General features: G+C 36.4%; 2 protein-coding genes across 2 annotated transcripts; both read right to left on the reverse strand.

Annotated features, from left to right (window-relative positions):
• Positions 1 to 745: 745 nt before the first annotated feature.
• LOC104909098 (ER membrane protein complex subunit 7 homolog) lies at positions 746 to 4,601 on the reverse strand. The gene is made up of 7 exons (XM_010698299.4): positions 4,392 to 4,601; positions 4,217 to 4,260; positions 2,177 to 2,285; positions 1,841 to 1,904; positions 1,642 to 1,758; positions 1,449 to 1,557; positions 746 to 1,192 (listed from the first exon to the last, which is right to left on the reverse strand). Exons 1-7 carry the CDS (start codon positions 4,484 to 4,486, stop codon positions 1,098 to 1,100), a joined length of 633 nt encoding a protein of 210 aa, XP_010696601.1. The 5' UTR covers positions 4,487 to 4,601; the 3' UTR covers positions 746 to 1,097.
• Positions 4,602 to 5,992: 1,391 nt separating this feature from the next.
• Positions 5,993 to 11,737, reverse strand: LOC104909089 (hypothetical protein). Its single transcript, XM_010698287.4, has 8 exons — positions 11,212 to 11,737; positions 9,781 to 10,161; positions 8,685 to 8,902; positions 7,360 to 7,430; positions 7,155 to 7,256; positions 6,836 to 6,953; positions 6,620 to 6,755; positions 5,993 to 6,297 (listed from the first exon to the last, which is right to left on the reverse strand). Exons 1-8 carry the CDS (start codon positions 11,290 to 11,292, stop codon positions 6,235 to 6,237), a joined length of 1,170 nt encoding a protein of 389 aa, XP_010696589.1. The 5' UTR covers positions 11,293 to 11,737; the 3' UTR covers positions 5,993 to 6,234.
• Positions 11,738 to 15,205: the final 3,468 nt, after the last annotated feature.

A 15,205-nucleotide genomic window follows, 5' to 3' on the forward strand; every position in this document is an offset into this window, starting at 1 on the left:
GGTGGTATTTGAGTATAAAAAGTATGCATTAATTTTTCACGAATGTTTATAAGATGAACTCGTGTACTTTTTACTATCTTATTTTCTTCATAGCGTAGAATCTTTACTCATAAGTGAATCTCTTACACAAGAAAGTACTTCGAGTTGATAAATGAGTGGTAGAAATGCTGAAAATTAGTGTTGAGATGAGAGAAATAAGAGAGCTCTACTTGTACATGTTTTTTTATATTAGACATAAGTCATAACCCTTAGCCGTTTCAACAATTTTACTCAAGTTATACATAGAGAATTGTACTAAACACAAGGTAACATATAGAGCGAATCAATGAATTATAATAGCAAGCGTACAACTCTATAATTCGGAATGATACAAAGACTATTTATGCAAGTAATTGCAAGCCTACAAACACATAACTAATTAAGAGCATAAGCACAACTACATGTGTTTATTGGGATGGGTGGAGCAAGTGGTTCGGGGCATTAGCGAGCAACTTGAACTTGATAACGGGTCGAAACACGCCAATGCAAGTCATTATGTTAGCAATAATGGAGGGAAGAGAAGGGAGGGAAGGAGAAGGTAACGAATGGAAGGGTGAGCTTACATTCTCATTCCACACATTTCCAACATTGGAAGAGGGATTTTCTTAAAAGAAGAAAATAGGGCCTTTCTTTCCTCCATGTATCCAAACAAGGAAAAATGAATACTTCGTCTTCCTTTTTCTCCGTTTCCCTCCATATTCACCGATTCAAACAAACTATTAATCATACATGGTTTTCATATAAGTAGTATCACATATATCAACTGATCCAAAAATATGATCCAAATCTATCTGCAATTTGAATCTTGAACATGACTTCTACAAAGATCTAAACACATCTAGGATTAGTTTAACATAAACGGAAAGCCACCAAAATTACATTTTTCCAATCCCACAAAAAATTTGGGACCTCTATCAGATCATAAGAGCTTTGCTATCAATCAGTATAATTAAAATTTCACCACATTGGCTCATGCCCTGCCCATTGTTATTTTCCAGCACGCGTCCCCTGCTCAAATGTCTTAAGAGTCCCACCCTGCCCACGAGTCTGAAACTCCATCAGTTTCTCTGAGCAGCAGCACCACCTAAAAAGTTTGCCAAAGATCCACCTTGACCTCTCATTTGCTCTTGAGCTTGCCTCATTTCCTCAGGATCTGCCAGGGACGCAACATACATTATACACTATTTCCAAGAAGATGCAATTCTTGGCATTTGAACAATACATTATGCAAAGTGCAAGAAATGCTTTCTATTAGGTCCAAAAAGTTGTAGGAAATGTGCTTTGAGTCCTCAATACTAAAAAAAAGTTACTTCTGTTGTTTCTGGGATACACAATTTTCGACAGGTCACATATTGATGCAAATCTATGTAAACAAGCAGAAAATAATCAATTACAAAGTTTGAACTTACCCATGTTTTCCATTAGTTTAGGCATCACAAAAACAACTAGCACCATGAAGCCAACCATAAGACCCATGGGGCTCTTCACAATAGACAAAACCGAGAAGGGTTCCCTTTTCTGTGATTAGCAAAGCATGACCCGTTATATAAGAAATTACAATGAAATTTCCTTTTTCTGAAAAAAACTACTTTGGAAACTTACCTCATAGTAATCTTCCTCTCTCAAAGGCTCCAACGACAACTCAGCTAGACCTCTTCTGGTTTCAGTCAGTGCAGCTTGAACCTTCCCCGGGTTTCTTGCACTGACATCAACACGGACCTAGAGAAATAAAATGGTAAGAAAGCAGATAATGTACTGCAATTACTGTAACTCAAAAGGAAAAAGGCATAAATAGTCATACCGGCGAGAAGAAATAACCAGTTGCAGCCACCTCAAGTAGATGAGTTCCAGCTGGCACGTTATGGCTTTAGCATGGTCAAGGATTACTTGGTAAAGCACAAGACAAGACGAAATATGAATTCTCAAGCCATTAGACTATATACGTACGAATAACTACATCAAGTCATACAGTGATAGAGGGATTGGCAAAAAAAACATTACAATCAAAACCAACCAAAATGACCAAATTGCATGTACAGGAGAATAAATTGCTCATACCCCTATAGAATTAAATGAAATCCATTGTAGGCATAATAAACATATTAATAGAACTCTTTGAGTTTGCATGGTAGGATACAATGAAAAATATCCATCAGGCCTCAAAAATGTAGTCCTTTGACCACCATTGAGTATCACTTTGATGTTTGATGTTTTTGCAGGCAAACCATAACCTCTGGTTCCATAATCTGCAAGGAAAGATGTTAATTAACCTATTGGATATTTCATCAACTTCAACCGTGATGTAATGTGAAAGAAGCATCACAAGCACGGCAAGACTATGATATGAGGCATTTTTTCTTGTGTAGAAAGTTAAACAATAGTATTAGCTATGAACATAACCATGTAAGCTGAAATTGTCTTTCAAATACAAGCTGTAATAGTGATGATGAATGCATGTAACATTCTGCCCTGGGTTACGTACTTACTTGTGTGTACGACTGTACGTCCCTTGCCTAACTTTACATTTAAAACCTAGTTGACCCCATTGCTTCATCCTCCATTAAGTCAACTTAGCATGGTAAATTTTTGATAATTTACCTCTCTTCCAAAGTTTTGATGAATATAAAGCAAAACCGTGTTCCATTACGTTTCAGAGTTTCATGTTTCACATCTTGTTCACCCTTGTGTGTCTTACTTTTTAGTAATCTAGTTTGTATTGATGATCACAAAGTGTGTTTCTCCCTCTATTGTCACTGTGTTGATTCATATTAGTGCATTTGTGATCGTAGGTATCTCTTGGAATCTTTGTTCTATCTTTTGTTTACAGATTTGCTCCCAGCAGTATATTTCCAGAACCAACAGGGGAGCTGGCATTAGATAGTTGAGAACATAAGTAAATTCTGTTAAGAGTTTATGGCATGGATTCGATAAGCTATTTTACTAGCACCAAGCCAGCAACATTTATGTAGCTGATATCATGTTAAGAAAGGAGTTTTGGCTTGTATCGGTGAAAATTGTCAATTTATCTCACTTTACACCTATTTCTAGCATTTTGGCGAATCATTTAAACTGCTAGATGACCCCAGCAAGACTACCTATAAAAATGCATTTGTTTATCCCTCGAGTCTCACTGTATATAATATTCCAAGTTTCAACGTCCTAATCCTCTAATTGCAATTCATGTATTGAATTGCACTAAGCTTTGCAAGCTCTCTAGTCTAGGCTATGACACATTATCATTAGAAAATACTAATTACTAAACATTTGACAATGGAACTTTTATTCGATCTTTAACGCTGAATTCTCCATTGCTATAAACCCCTATATAGTAGAAACCAATCACTTGGAAATTGGATTTGCTTGGCAGTGAATCTATATCGCAAATTGTATTCCAATGACACTACAAGTATGTTCTTTCCACTGTCAAAAAAAAAAAAAAAAAAAGTATGTTCTTTCCTATCATTGCACTATAAACTCTCCCAAAGATAGCTACCACAAGCTTCTCCTGCTCAGCAACTCAACCTCGACCTCAATTCTCATTCTCAACCATAAGATAGCTATCGCTATGACTCTTCCTGATATATGTCGATCTTGCCAAATCATTATTCCAATTCAGATGACAAGCCACCAAGTCACCACCCCACCGCAACTTCGCAAGACATGAGATATCAACTAAATATCATGACCTACTCCGACAACTCGACTTTATAGTATATAAAGAGACTTACTCCGACAACTCTGAAGAGGAAACCACTTAAAACCTCGATAACAGTAGTAGTAGTTAATATTAACTTAAGCAAAGGTGACAATTCCAAATATTGATACCGAAATTATCTGAATATAGTGAATCCTTCTTACGAAGAAAACTCAAAAAATTTTAGATGTTGAAAGCATCAGTAAACTGTGTCAACCCACTATCATCAATCCTTCAATAATTCAAACTATCAACAAAATAACTTCAATTACAGAATCTGAAATCTGGTGTGCTATATATATAATTACTCCATAATCAGATTCAAACCCACAAAAACCCCAATCATTTAATACATAAAATAACCAAAATGTCTAGCTAATTTCAACTTAAATTTTCAATCTTACATGAAATCAGAACATATAATATCATAGCTAAGGAAGAATTAAAAGGGGGGAAGAGGAGAATTGGTGAGAATAATCATACTTGGGATTTTAATTCGACCGTTGATGGTGAACCCATCATTCTGCCTGCAAAAACACAGTAATCAACAGATTCTCAGAAATTATTATAAAGTAGATCTCAAATATATGAAATTTTGAATTCGAGCATAAAAAAAGATGGTCAAAGAAGAAGATTAGGAGGACAAAATAAAACGAACCCAAATGAGAAAGCTAATGTTGAAGGAAGAAGAAGGCAGAAACAAAGGTGAAGAGAGAGGAAAGTTATCAACTTGGATCTGTCAATTGACGCCATATTAGAAGAGCTTAAAGAAGTCAAGCCACTTTTTAGCAGATGCTCAATTACTTATAAGCTTTGGTGAGATGTGAATTGGTGATGGTGGAGAGTTGGCGAGGCAACCCGGAAGTTCGGCCCGATTTTCAGATAGTATATAGCCCCCCAGCATTTGATTTGGAGCTGGGCATGGCCGGGCCGGGCCTATCGCGAGCCAACTAAAAGTCGTGTCGTGTCGAGCTTGTGTCGATTTTTAAAAGGTGTGGTTAAACATCGTCCTATCTTTACAAGGTGTCCCCTAGATGCCTATTTTATGTATTCTTTTCGATTTTACCTTCAACCCCGTCTCTCGGTAGCTTCTCACTCTCTCAAATCATCAACCACCACACACCTTTACCACAAACACCGCATCCACTTGCCGCCATCATCTTTGTCACCCACTAGTCCACTACCATCTAGTGTCGTCGTTAGAAAAGAGTTGTGTTATCCGCTTAACGCAATAATGTTCCACCATCTCGGAAAAGAGCTCATGACTCTAATAAGTTTTTTTTTTATATTGCCTAGAAAGTTTTGGACGTATGAGAAACACATATTTACCATGGTTCAAACGTATAAGAATTACATTTGTACTCTGTACCATGGAGTAGACGTAATTTTCATATTTTTAGATCAGGGTCTAGACTTAATTCTCACACGTCTATACCATGGTCCAAATGGAAGAACATTACGTCTAGGCCATGCTTTATACATACCCTAAGTACGTTTGCATTATGATTTGGACATTTTAGCATACTTCCGAACCAAGATTGAGACGTATTTAGCATGTATCTTGACTATTTTCCAGTAAATTATTTAGGGTTGAAAAAGTAAGTTGTTTCATATCACTCACATCCTTGTCTCATTTTTTTGAATTTATGATGGCGAAACTTTTCGTCAAGCAAGTTGTTAGAGGACTTTGAAGAGGGAAAGAAGAGTTAAGAGAGATGAGTGTGAAGAGTACGTGAAGTAAGGGTATGTACGTCCAAGGTAGGCCAATGGTTTGAGATTTTTAGGGCAACATTTAGTTCTTCACTTCTAAAAAAGATGAGCTTTTGTATCACCAAGCCGACATGCTATGCCGAGCCAAGAGGCTCCCTTTGGGAATTGAATTTGTCTTGTAAGAGACCATCTACTTTTAAATGAAAATTAGGCAATGGTAAGCCCGATACTAAAAAGAGAATTAGCCCAATAGTAACTAAGTTAATTTTTTTTGGTGACTAGTTTAATCCATTTAATGACTAGGTCTACTCTTATATTAAAATTAGACCGTTTCTTTTAATAATTTTTGAAAATTTACGTGTTTGTTCTTCATTTTATATATATGAGTGTTAAGGATTCCAATTCATGTTCTATTAACTCACGTTTTTACTATGTTATAGTCAACATTTCAAAGATCGTAAGTTTAACTGTTAATACCGACTAACAATGAAAAAGATAGCCTGTGCAAGAATGAACAAAATCGATTGTGCACTGAGTCCATATCCGAGATTTTTGCATATAGAAAGTGATTTTATTTTCTTTTTTGGTAACCAATCATTGACTATAATTTTTCTTTACATTTCATCATAACATGCATTAAAACATTCTTTTGTTTTACTATTTTGTGCAATCAGTCGCTGATAACCCCTTAGGGAATTATGCTCCTTTTTATGACATTTCTCGCCCAAATAACAAATCTGGTGACGAGGAAAAGAATATGAGACACCGAGCTAAGTGTATTTGTCGAAATGTTATAAACCCAGCTTCTTCGAGAGCCAATCTGAAAGATTCGCTATTACAAATCCACCAAAAACCTGCGAAATCAGGCATTTTCATGAGCACGTTAAAGCAAAATCGATTAAAATCATTAAGCTTTAAAACGTATGCATCCCTACTTGATGTTTAGTACTTATTCCCAAGTTGTATTAAGGTGAAAAGAACAAAACTGAAGTGTGCAAGTAAACTTATTTATGCACAAAATATTACTGAATTTACAGTATGTAATAATTTGTCAGACTCAATACAGCCAAGAAACAAAGACAACAATTCTCTTCATACAGGTATATTGGTAATTATGGTTCTCCTGTCAATGCATTCAGATAACCAGATTAATGAAGTTCAGCAAAAATTTCTTACCTGGACAGAGCCAAGAACATAGACTGTGGAGTAATGACGACCATGTATAACCATGTCAGCCAGCATTGCAAGTGGGATTGTAAGAGACATACCCAAAGTTGCAACAAGTGGAGTTGTCCATATAACAGATAATGCCCTGGTAAGAAGAGTTGCACATTTATGATGGAAATAGTAAAACAAATAGATTGGAAGGATTGGAATCAGACAAGTAAATACCAAAAGTAGTCAGAGAGAACACTTCCGATCAATCCATTGGCAAGAACAACTTCATCAGTTTTAGCAGAGTGAGGAATCGTGAACTTTGGTTCAATTCCTAAAAATGTTAATGGCCACACTGAAAGGCAAACAGCGGGGTAACTGTCACTCAAGCGAACAAGAAAATATAAAATAGGTTCTCACTTGGTAGAGCATCACAAACTTCAGGAAGAAAAGATAATTCAGAAGGCAAAGATAAATCACAATTGCTTTTCGCTTTTTTTTCCCAGAACAAATAATGGATATTTGATTGCTTAAAAGGACAAAGAAAGGCTCTTACCAAGCCACCAAAGGGCTATAAGAGTAAAGAAACCTATATATCCAAAAAGTTTCTGAATATCTACTTTTCCACCTTCCTCACCAGCAAACTTCTTCAGCAGCACTGCATATTTTAACATAAGAAAGTAAGTAATATAGGGGGCCGGTGCTGGTGCCTGACAGGGTGCTAACAATAACAACTTAAAGTCTTAAATATGGCTCCTAACCGGTGAATAGTCCATATGACACAGCTGAGAGAAGCCCAAAGAGATCCCCCACAAGTGAACGTTGTCCATCGCTGCAAGAAGTAGTTTAAATTGTCAAACAATAACCCAAATCACAAATATTGAACATAAGACCAAAACAGTCATGAAGCAGTAGCCTAGGAGGTCCCAGAACGTAAAGAGAGTAAGCATAATAATAACATATCGATCGTAAAAGAACTGAAATGTCATAAAACCAAATTCGGCCTCCAGCTAAGAAAAGGAACATTATAGCTATGCAAATCTCTGGTTGTTGCCATACCAAAGTAGCATCTAAAGCCCTGCTTGAAATGAGAGTAGAAGAGTAATAGAAATGCCAATCTTCGGGCTTTATTTGTAAAGTCTCTATTCCTTGGTAAGCAAAGACCAACGATCTATCAATCTGGGGCTAAAATAAGAGGGTGTCCACTGGTGATGGCATGGAGGAACCTATTACCTCCATATGGGAGAAACCGAGTAAACATAAGATCACTTTTTACTTATACTCTAGGAGAGAGTAGGGAAGCCTCTATCTCCCATTTGGCAGGTACTTATATATTGTTCTCCTTAACAATTACACATAAAAGCTTATGTTCCACGTAAGTCTGTACAATTGATATCCTGTAATTGATTCTCCTCATCTCAATGGCTTATGAATGCCATCAATAGTGGCAACGTTAAGTATGTTGACTAAAGACTAAACAGAAGCTTCTAGGCAACTAACAGCATGACAATAATTAATAAATACATAAACAGCTATGGCATGAGTCAAGTCAGTTAAGCATTGATGATAATAGTCTACAAGAGTACAAGTACAACATCCTAGATGGCAATGAGCAAGCAAACCAGTAAGTTGCACTCACATTTGCTAATACATACAAACTAAAAAGTTCAGTAGACGCGTAAATGGATGAGAGTGATTTGTGGTGCAAGAGTCAGGTTGCTCCAACTTGACCTACTAGGCTACTAGTAGTCATAAATTCAAATCGCAGAAAGTCCCTCTCGGCTAAACATAAGTGGGGGTGAATGTGTTGCATTTCATTTGGGGTTTTGGCAATGGACAAGAGCCCCAAACAATGTGGTATCCAATTAAGTCAAAATTTAGAAACCTTTCATTTTGCTCTAGGCTCATAAATAGATCTAGAAAATGAATAAAAAAAATCCAATAATCTTGCACTTCAGGAATAGCAATGGGGGCGAGAAAGAAGAAAAAAAACTCTTCCTGTAAAATACCACATTCATATATATTCAATTTAGAAAAAATAACGCACATATAAGTCAGCAGGATAATTGAAACTCCGGTAATTTACCTTGAACTACTAGCTTGAGAATCATCCGCGGCCCAAGTTTTTCCCAGAGTTGTCATGACAACACCGGCCATGCTAACAAAAACAGCAACAACCTTTGCCATATTTAACGAATCCTCTCCAAGGAGAGCTCCAATGAAAAGAGTAAAAAGTCCAGAGGTTGAGGATAAGACTGTTGTACTTGCAACACTAGTACGTGCCAGGGCAGCATTTGAGAGATACTGCCAAAAAAAAAAAAAAGACACCCGTCATAAATCCTGCTGTACGAAACCAATCTGTAGAGAATAGGTGAGATGTACTAGCAACTAGCAATCAGATTCCTTCCGACGTACACGTTAAAACTCTTACCTGCTGAGTTTCCCTTACAAATTCATATCTATTAGAACTCCTATCTCGATTTAACTTCTAGTCCAAACTTAAACTGTGACCTTAAAGGAACTTTTTTTTACATAAAAGATTATTCCAGAACCATGCAGCTTAAACTGCCACATCTTCTCCCCGTGCAGGTTTCACAACAAACCATAAACTGATTGATATTTTTAGTTTTATTGTTCAGCACCAATCATTTAAAACCAATGGGATAACTTAGAATATTAAGAGGGCCATGATTTGAATTCCTAGCATTCTGACATGGTATGAGGCTATGAGCAGTTTGAGCACTTGCCAGTAAACTTAAGATTTTGGACCAAAATCGTGAAGATTGATCATAAACTAGCGGAGTGAGACACATGCACATGTATTTGTGTCTAACACAAAAAGAAAGAACTATAGTAAAGTTTAACCACTAAACTGAACACAACTAATAATATATACAAGGGGGGAAAATCGAGAAGGGAGGGCTTAGAAGTTCTTCCCACTAAAAATTACAATTGAGTAAACCACACAAGACACAGATTCATAATTGACTTCTTGTCAAAAGCCAAAAGCATAATGGGTATAAAGAAGTAAAATCGAATTTTCAAGTAGCTAATATGTAGAGCCTGTAGTGCACGACAGAAATAAAAGGTCAAATGGGACAACAAAGGGTAGACAAATATAAGCCATCCAAGAAAAACAGGCGAAAAAAGAGAAAAAGAAAAACAAGCAGAAATTCTGTTACCTCTACAGAAAACCAAAGAGGGGCTAGATATAATCCATATCGAACAATCTCCCATTTGGTAAGCTCCCTGTCCTGCTTCCTTGAACCCTCATCAAGTAAAGGTTTTTCGTCTTCCAATGAAAGGTTTAATTCACTGTTCTTTTTCACGAGATTTCCCTCAAGTTCCATTGCAGAAATTTTCTGCTCAACGTATTTAAGAGGAGAATCAAGTATGTCCGCAGAATCTCTAACAGTTTCAGCAAGTTTGCCACTCCTTGAAGAGCAATTTTTCATTTTACGATAAAACCAATCTTTAATAAAGGCTATGGGAAGATAAACCACCATCAGAGATGCTCCAAGATATGTCACAGCAAATGGCTGTCTATATGCATTATATATGTCCTGCATAGTAGGTAACTGTGAGACAATGTATGGACAAACATATGCCATAAAATTTTGGCACGCGATCAAGAAATCATGTTCAAAAGCTAAAGCCAAAATAACTATGCAAACATGAAAATTGATAGTGTTCATAGATGTATACATAGATCAGAAAGCTTGAACATGTCCGGAAAATATCATTTCTTCACAAGGCAAAAAATTTGATTGGATGGAAACTGCTGAAATAGTTTAGTGAGCACATTACAGAATGGGAGTATAGAAACTCCAGCACAGTAACTTGTCTCTATAATTTGCTTTTGACTGCCTCCTAAGCACTAAGGATAATCGAGTAACCGTAAGCTCCTAGCCGGAAAATCTAACTTACAACCACCTAACATCTATACTGTCTACATGGATGGAAGATAGCATACTCTAGGTAAGTTGTAAGCTCATAGAAGCGTTCGTTCGGACCAGAAACACAAAAATTAAGACTAATATTCAAATTGTATCCCACAAAACAATTCCATCCCAGCTCCACATCCATAAACAACTTTTTCCCTTATTACAATAAAATAGTTGCAACTCCATCCTAATAGCAGTACCATACTTCTAGTATATGAAAATACAAATAAGCATCTTATAGAAGTAATTGACACAAAATTTGCCCTAATCTTCTGCTACAAGACCCTTTCACAGTAAAGTAGAGCAATAATAAAATTTGATTATAAAGGAACTCTAATTCTCAATTTTCAAACAGAATTTTCCAACAAAACCAACGTTAATTCTCAATTTTCCAACAAAATCAACTCTAATTCTCAATTTTCCAACAGAATTTCTACCCAGTTGACATAAAATATCCTTAATAACTAGCAAAAAATAAGAAGAACCTCAACAATTCTGAACAATTGGATGCAAATTCACATAAAAAAGTTCATCCAAATAATTAAAGAACACATAGATAAAAGTCGATATTTTTGCAACAATACAACCCAAAATTTGCAACAAAAACTTACAAATACCAAAAAAAAAAAAAAAGTAGACAAATTTATTCGAAAAAACTACAAAACTAACCTGGGTAACTTCAGCAGAGGAGACCCAGATGACAACAACAGTTCCAATAAGAAACAACCCAGCATTATACTTCAAATTCATCACAGAAAACCAAAGAAAAAAACCCAGAAATCAAATTCAATACTTGTTCAACTAAAATTCAAAGAGATCTACATAAGCTGATACTCTCAGGAAAAAAAATAAAAGAGATGAATTATGAGGTTGCTGTAATGTACAGAAAAGGAAGTTGGAAGGTGTGAGATCTGCAGTTTAGCATAAAAAAGAAAGAGATAAATAGGATTATAGGATGGTTAAAAACTTGAAATTGGTTAATTTGATTATAGTATTACTTTCTGAGTGGGTTGCTTCAAGCAGAATTATGGGGTTTTACTTTTGTGGGAGGAGAGAGAAAAATAAGAGGACTAAAAAAAAGTTTGAAAAGGAGGGAAAGTTGCAATAAAAAATTATATTTTTGGTTAATTGTTGCCAAAACTAAATTATTTTTTGGGTTAGTACTTAGTAGTTGTTTTAGCTACTTGGCTTCCTTCTTGGGGGCTGGACTATGGAGCATTGACTCATTGATTGTGGATTTGTGGGTTGTAACTTCTAGCTCATCGCATATACTTCTTCTACTCAACCTCCTCATTGACTTGTTTGGCTTATACTCCGTTTTTTTAAATTGCTACATTATTATTAGCGATTTAGACAATATCATTTTTAAATTTTTTGAATGATATTTTTTGGCCTATTAAATGTAAATTTTGGGGAAAAAGTGAAAAAATAGTATTTTTGAGTGAAAAAAGAAAAAAACAAATATATTAATATTACTTTATGGTGGGCCAAGTATCCCAAATAAGAAAAATATAGTAATTAAAAAGAAACAATAATTTAAGTTAAATGTATCAATTAAAAAAAAAGACGAAGGGAGTAATCAATAAATATATTGCCATTTGATTTAATGAGCTTTTATGTACTTATAAGGATTGTTGTGATTCGATATAACTAGGGATGACAATAGGGCTGGTCAAGTAGGAAATCTGCCCCCATCTTCGCCCAATTGGAGTGGGGATGGGTCTAGATTTGGCGGAAATGGGGATGAAAAGCGTACCCGCAGTGGGTGGTAGAGCAGGTGTGAATTTTGCGATATACCCGCTTTATCCACATCTGCCCTAAATCCATTTCGCCCCGCTTCTCCTTCATCTCATGCCCTACTCTCTATTGAAAATCATATTATATATTAGAATATTTATCATTAGCATCCAATTTATATACTGACATTATTAATAATTTTATTTTGCAATTGTAGTACTTGCAGATTGTTAGGGGTTATTATTAGGAGGATAGTTGCGGGTATGAAGTGGGTATGACGAGGGCGGGCACAAGTACCCATGCGGATGGTGGGTTTAAATATGTACTCGTTGTGGTGGAGATAGATCTGGAAGTTTCCCCCCGCAATGGGTGGTGGGGCAGGAATAGCGACGGGAATTTTATGCGAGTACTGGTGTAAAGGGACCATCTTCCGCACTCGTCCCGCCCAATTGTCATCCCTATAGATAATATTGGATATTTATTAAATAAAATTTACTTCTTTTTTCATTTAATTAACATAATCAAATTTCACCATCGAATACATACTGTCAAGTGAAATCTACCCACTAACACAACTTAATAGGTATTTGTTTGGTATTGCTATACGGTATGGACCAAAAAATTGTATATTGCATGCGATCTCTATAGTGCATTATTCAAAATAGTTCAAAAAATAAGAAATGTTTAGATAATCTACAAAAGTTACGAGAAAAAGTAAGTAAAAATTAAAGAAAAGCATGTTTAGTTTTGAGAAGTTCAAGAAAACAAGAAAAATTGATAGAGTATAGAAAATTTATGAGTTAAAAAAAAAATCGGAAAAAAAGTTCGATCAAAATATGTTGAGTACTATGAATCTATGACACACCCGGCCTAAATCTAGTTAGCACATTACCCATCGTATAGATTATCCTTCTACCTATCTGTATTAACATCATAAAAACAACGATACCGCTAACGGACGCCCGAGGCACCAAAATATAGCACAAGGAAATGTTGGGCATTGTTAGAAGAAAAGATTCGCAAAGGTAGAAATAGAACTTTCAAGACTGTGCCGTGGTAGGAGACCACTGACTTGAAAGCAATTACGGCCCGACATTGGTGGTTATCGAACTTGGCCGGAATGCTCCCCAAGGTTAACACAGTAGCTAAGTATGCCACCACTAGCAAACTGAGCTTTGGAGATAAGCACAAAAACCCAGGAAGAGAGAAGAGAAGAGAAGGAAGAAGAGAGTGTTTGTTTTGTGTACGTTTGACTGAACAGAAGGCACTGATTTTATAGGGAAAAATCAAGCCAAAAACGGACAACAATCAAGACAGAAATCAATGGGCGGATAATTAGGGATTGCCATGAATACTGTAACGGTCAAAACCGTTACAAAATTCCAACGGCCACACACACGTAGCTCCCGGGCCCAAGGCCCTGGCCCGATCCGAGCGGCGCGCGTGTGTGTGATAGCAAGCCCAAGCCAAACATATCATCCAACCACAAAAGCATCTCTAGAACCAACTCAATAGATGGAAGGAGGGAGGGAATATAAAAATAAGAGGAGATTCCCTCCCACAAGCAATATGGGACAAACAACAAAATGAGCTAAGGCTTTTCCAAACCTTAACTCCAACAGGCATGATTAAAAATTAAAATCAAGTGTAAAGAACAAGAGAATAGAGGGGATGATTTAAAAAAAAAGTAAGTAATAATTGTCAAATATAATTCTGTTAAATAAGGTAGGTTAAGTATATATATGACTTAAAATCACAATGTAAGTGTGATTAGAAAACTTTCCTAAACTAACACACTAAGTCCAACGTTATGAAAGAGGTAAACCCCCTTTAGTTTTTGTTTTTAGGCAAAAGTTGGGTGCTAGATTAAAAAAATATATTGTTTTACTTAATTACTCATATTTATATAAAATAATACTTCCTGAGTTTCACAATAAGTGTCTGTGTATGGAGTGGGTTCTTGATTCGGGAGCATCTTGTCATATGTGTTTGTGTATGGAGTGGTTTGTGAACTACAAACAGGTTGATGGAAATATTGTTATGGCCAACGGGAAAGTCTGTAAGACAGTTGGGATAGGGTCCATCAAAATTAGGACATGTGATAGGAAAGTCTGTACTTTGAACGATGTTAGGCACGTTCCACGGGTTACAAATAATCTGATTTCGCTTAGTTTGTTAGACAAAAAAGGGTTCGGTTTCAAAGGTGAAGGTGGAGTGTTGTATGTCTACAAGGGTTCAAAGATAATTCTAAAAGGTGTTAAACGGGAGACATTGTATGTGTTGCAAGGGTCTATGTTATTTGAGTATAGGGTTGCCACATTGGATGTTTGTGGCAGTATTGAGAAACAGGTGGAGCACAGAGACACTATATATTGGAGTGGTGATTCATGTCAGGGAAAAGTCTGTCAACACTCACAATCTGAATCTGAAATTCCGTATTCTTCGTCGTTGAAATCAGGTCAGCCAAATTTGGCTCTTGGCCGGCATGTAATCTTTGGGACTCTTCCCAAAGGGATGGTTGTAAAGAAGTGGTGGGTTTTGCATTATCTGTCGGATAGGTGGATATATTTGAGCCGTTCAAGGAAGGTGCTACTTGTGCTAGGAAAGAGTATAAGCAAGCCATATGTACGAATACGGTTCCACGAGGTAAGTTCCAAGGTTGTTCGGACTTACGAAATGTTTTTGGTTGTTAGTTGCCTTTTGGGGCAAGTCTGGGGTCCTTAAGGGCTAATCTGGTCTGGAACCCTTCGAGGCTAATCTTGTGTCCTTAAGGGGCAAATCTAATTTGGTTGTCTTTTGGGGCAAATATGTTTGTAGAGAGAATCTGGGCGTTGTGATCAATGCATCTGTTAATGTGGTTATCTGGTTTATTGTGAGAGGATTTAAGTCAAGGTGGAGATTTATAGGAATTATATGCCTTGAATTT

This window comes from Beta vulgaris, chromosome 2 (genome assembly GCF_026745355.1).
Source record: "Beta vulgaris subsp. vulgaris cultivar EL10 chromosome 2, EL10.2, whole genome shotgun sequence".
NCBI classification, from domain to species: Eukaryota; Viridiplantae; Streptophyta; class Magnoliopsida; order Caryophyllales; family Amaranthaceae; genus Beta; species Beta vulgaris.

Excerpts from the sequence above, each read along its gene's own strand:
- LOC104909098 (XM_010698299.4), bottom strand. The coding sequence starts at position 4,486 with ATGGCGTCAATTGACAGATCCAAGTTGATAACTTTCCTCTCTCTTCAC. Across the intron at positions 4,261-4,391 it reads ACATTAGCTTTCTCATTTGG|GCAGAATGATGGGTTCACCA; the intron begins GTTCGTTTTATT and ends GTGTTTTTGCAG. Across the intron at positions 1,193-1,448 it reads TAAACTAATGGAAAACATGG|ATCCTGAGGAAATGAGGCAA; the intron begins GTAAGTTCAAAC and ends CGTCCCTGGCAG.
- LOC104909089 (XM_010698287.4), bottom strand. The coding sequence starts at position 11,292 with ATGAATTTGAAGTATAATGCTGGGTTGTTTCTTATTGGAACTGTTGTT. Across the intron at positions 6,954-7,154 it reads TATAGCCCTTTGGTGGCTTG|TGTGGCCATTAACATTTTTA; the intron begins GTAAGAGCCTTT and ends TTTGCCTTTCAG. Across the intron at positions 6,756-6,835 it reads GTTCTCTCTGACTACTTTTG|GGCATTATCTGTTATATGGA; the intron begins GTATTTACTTGT and ends TCTTCTTACCAG.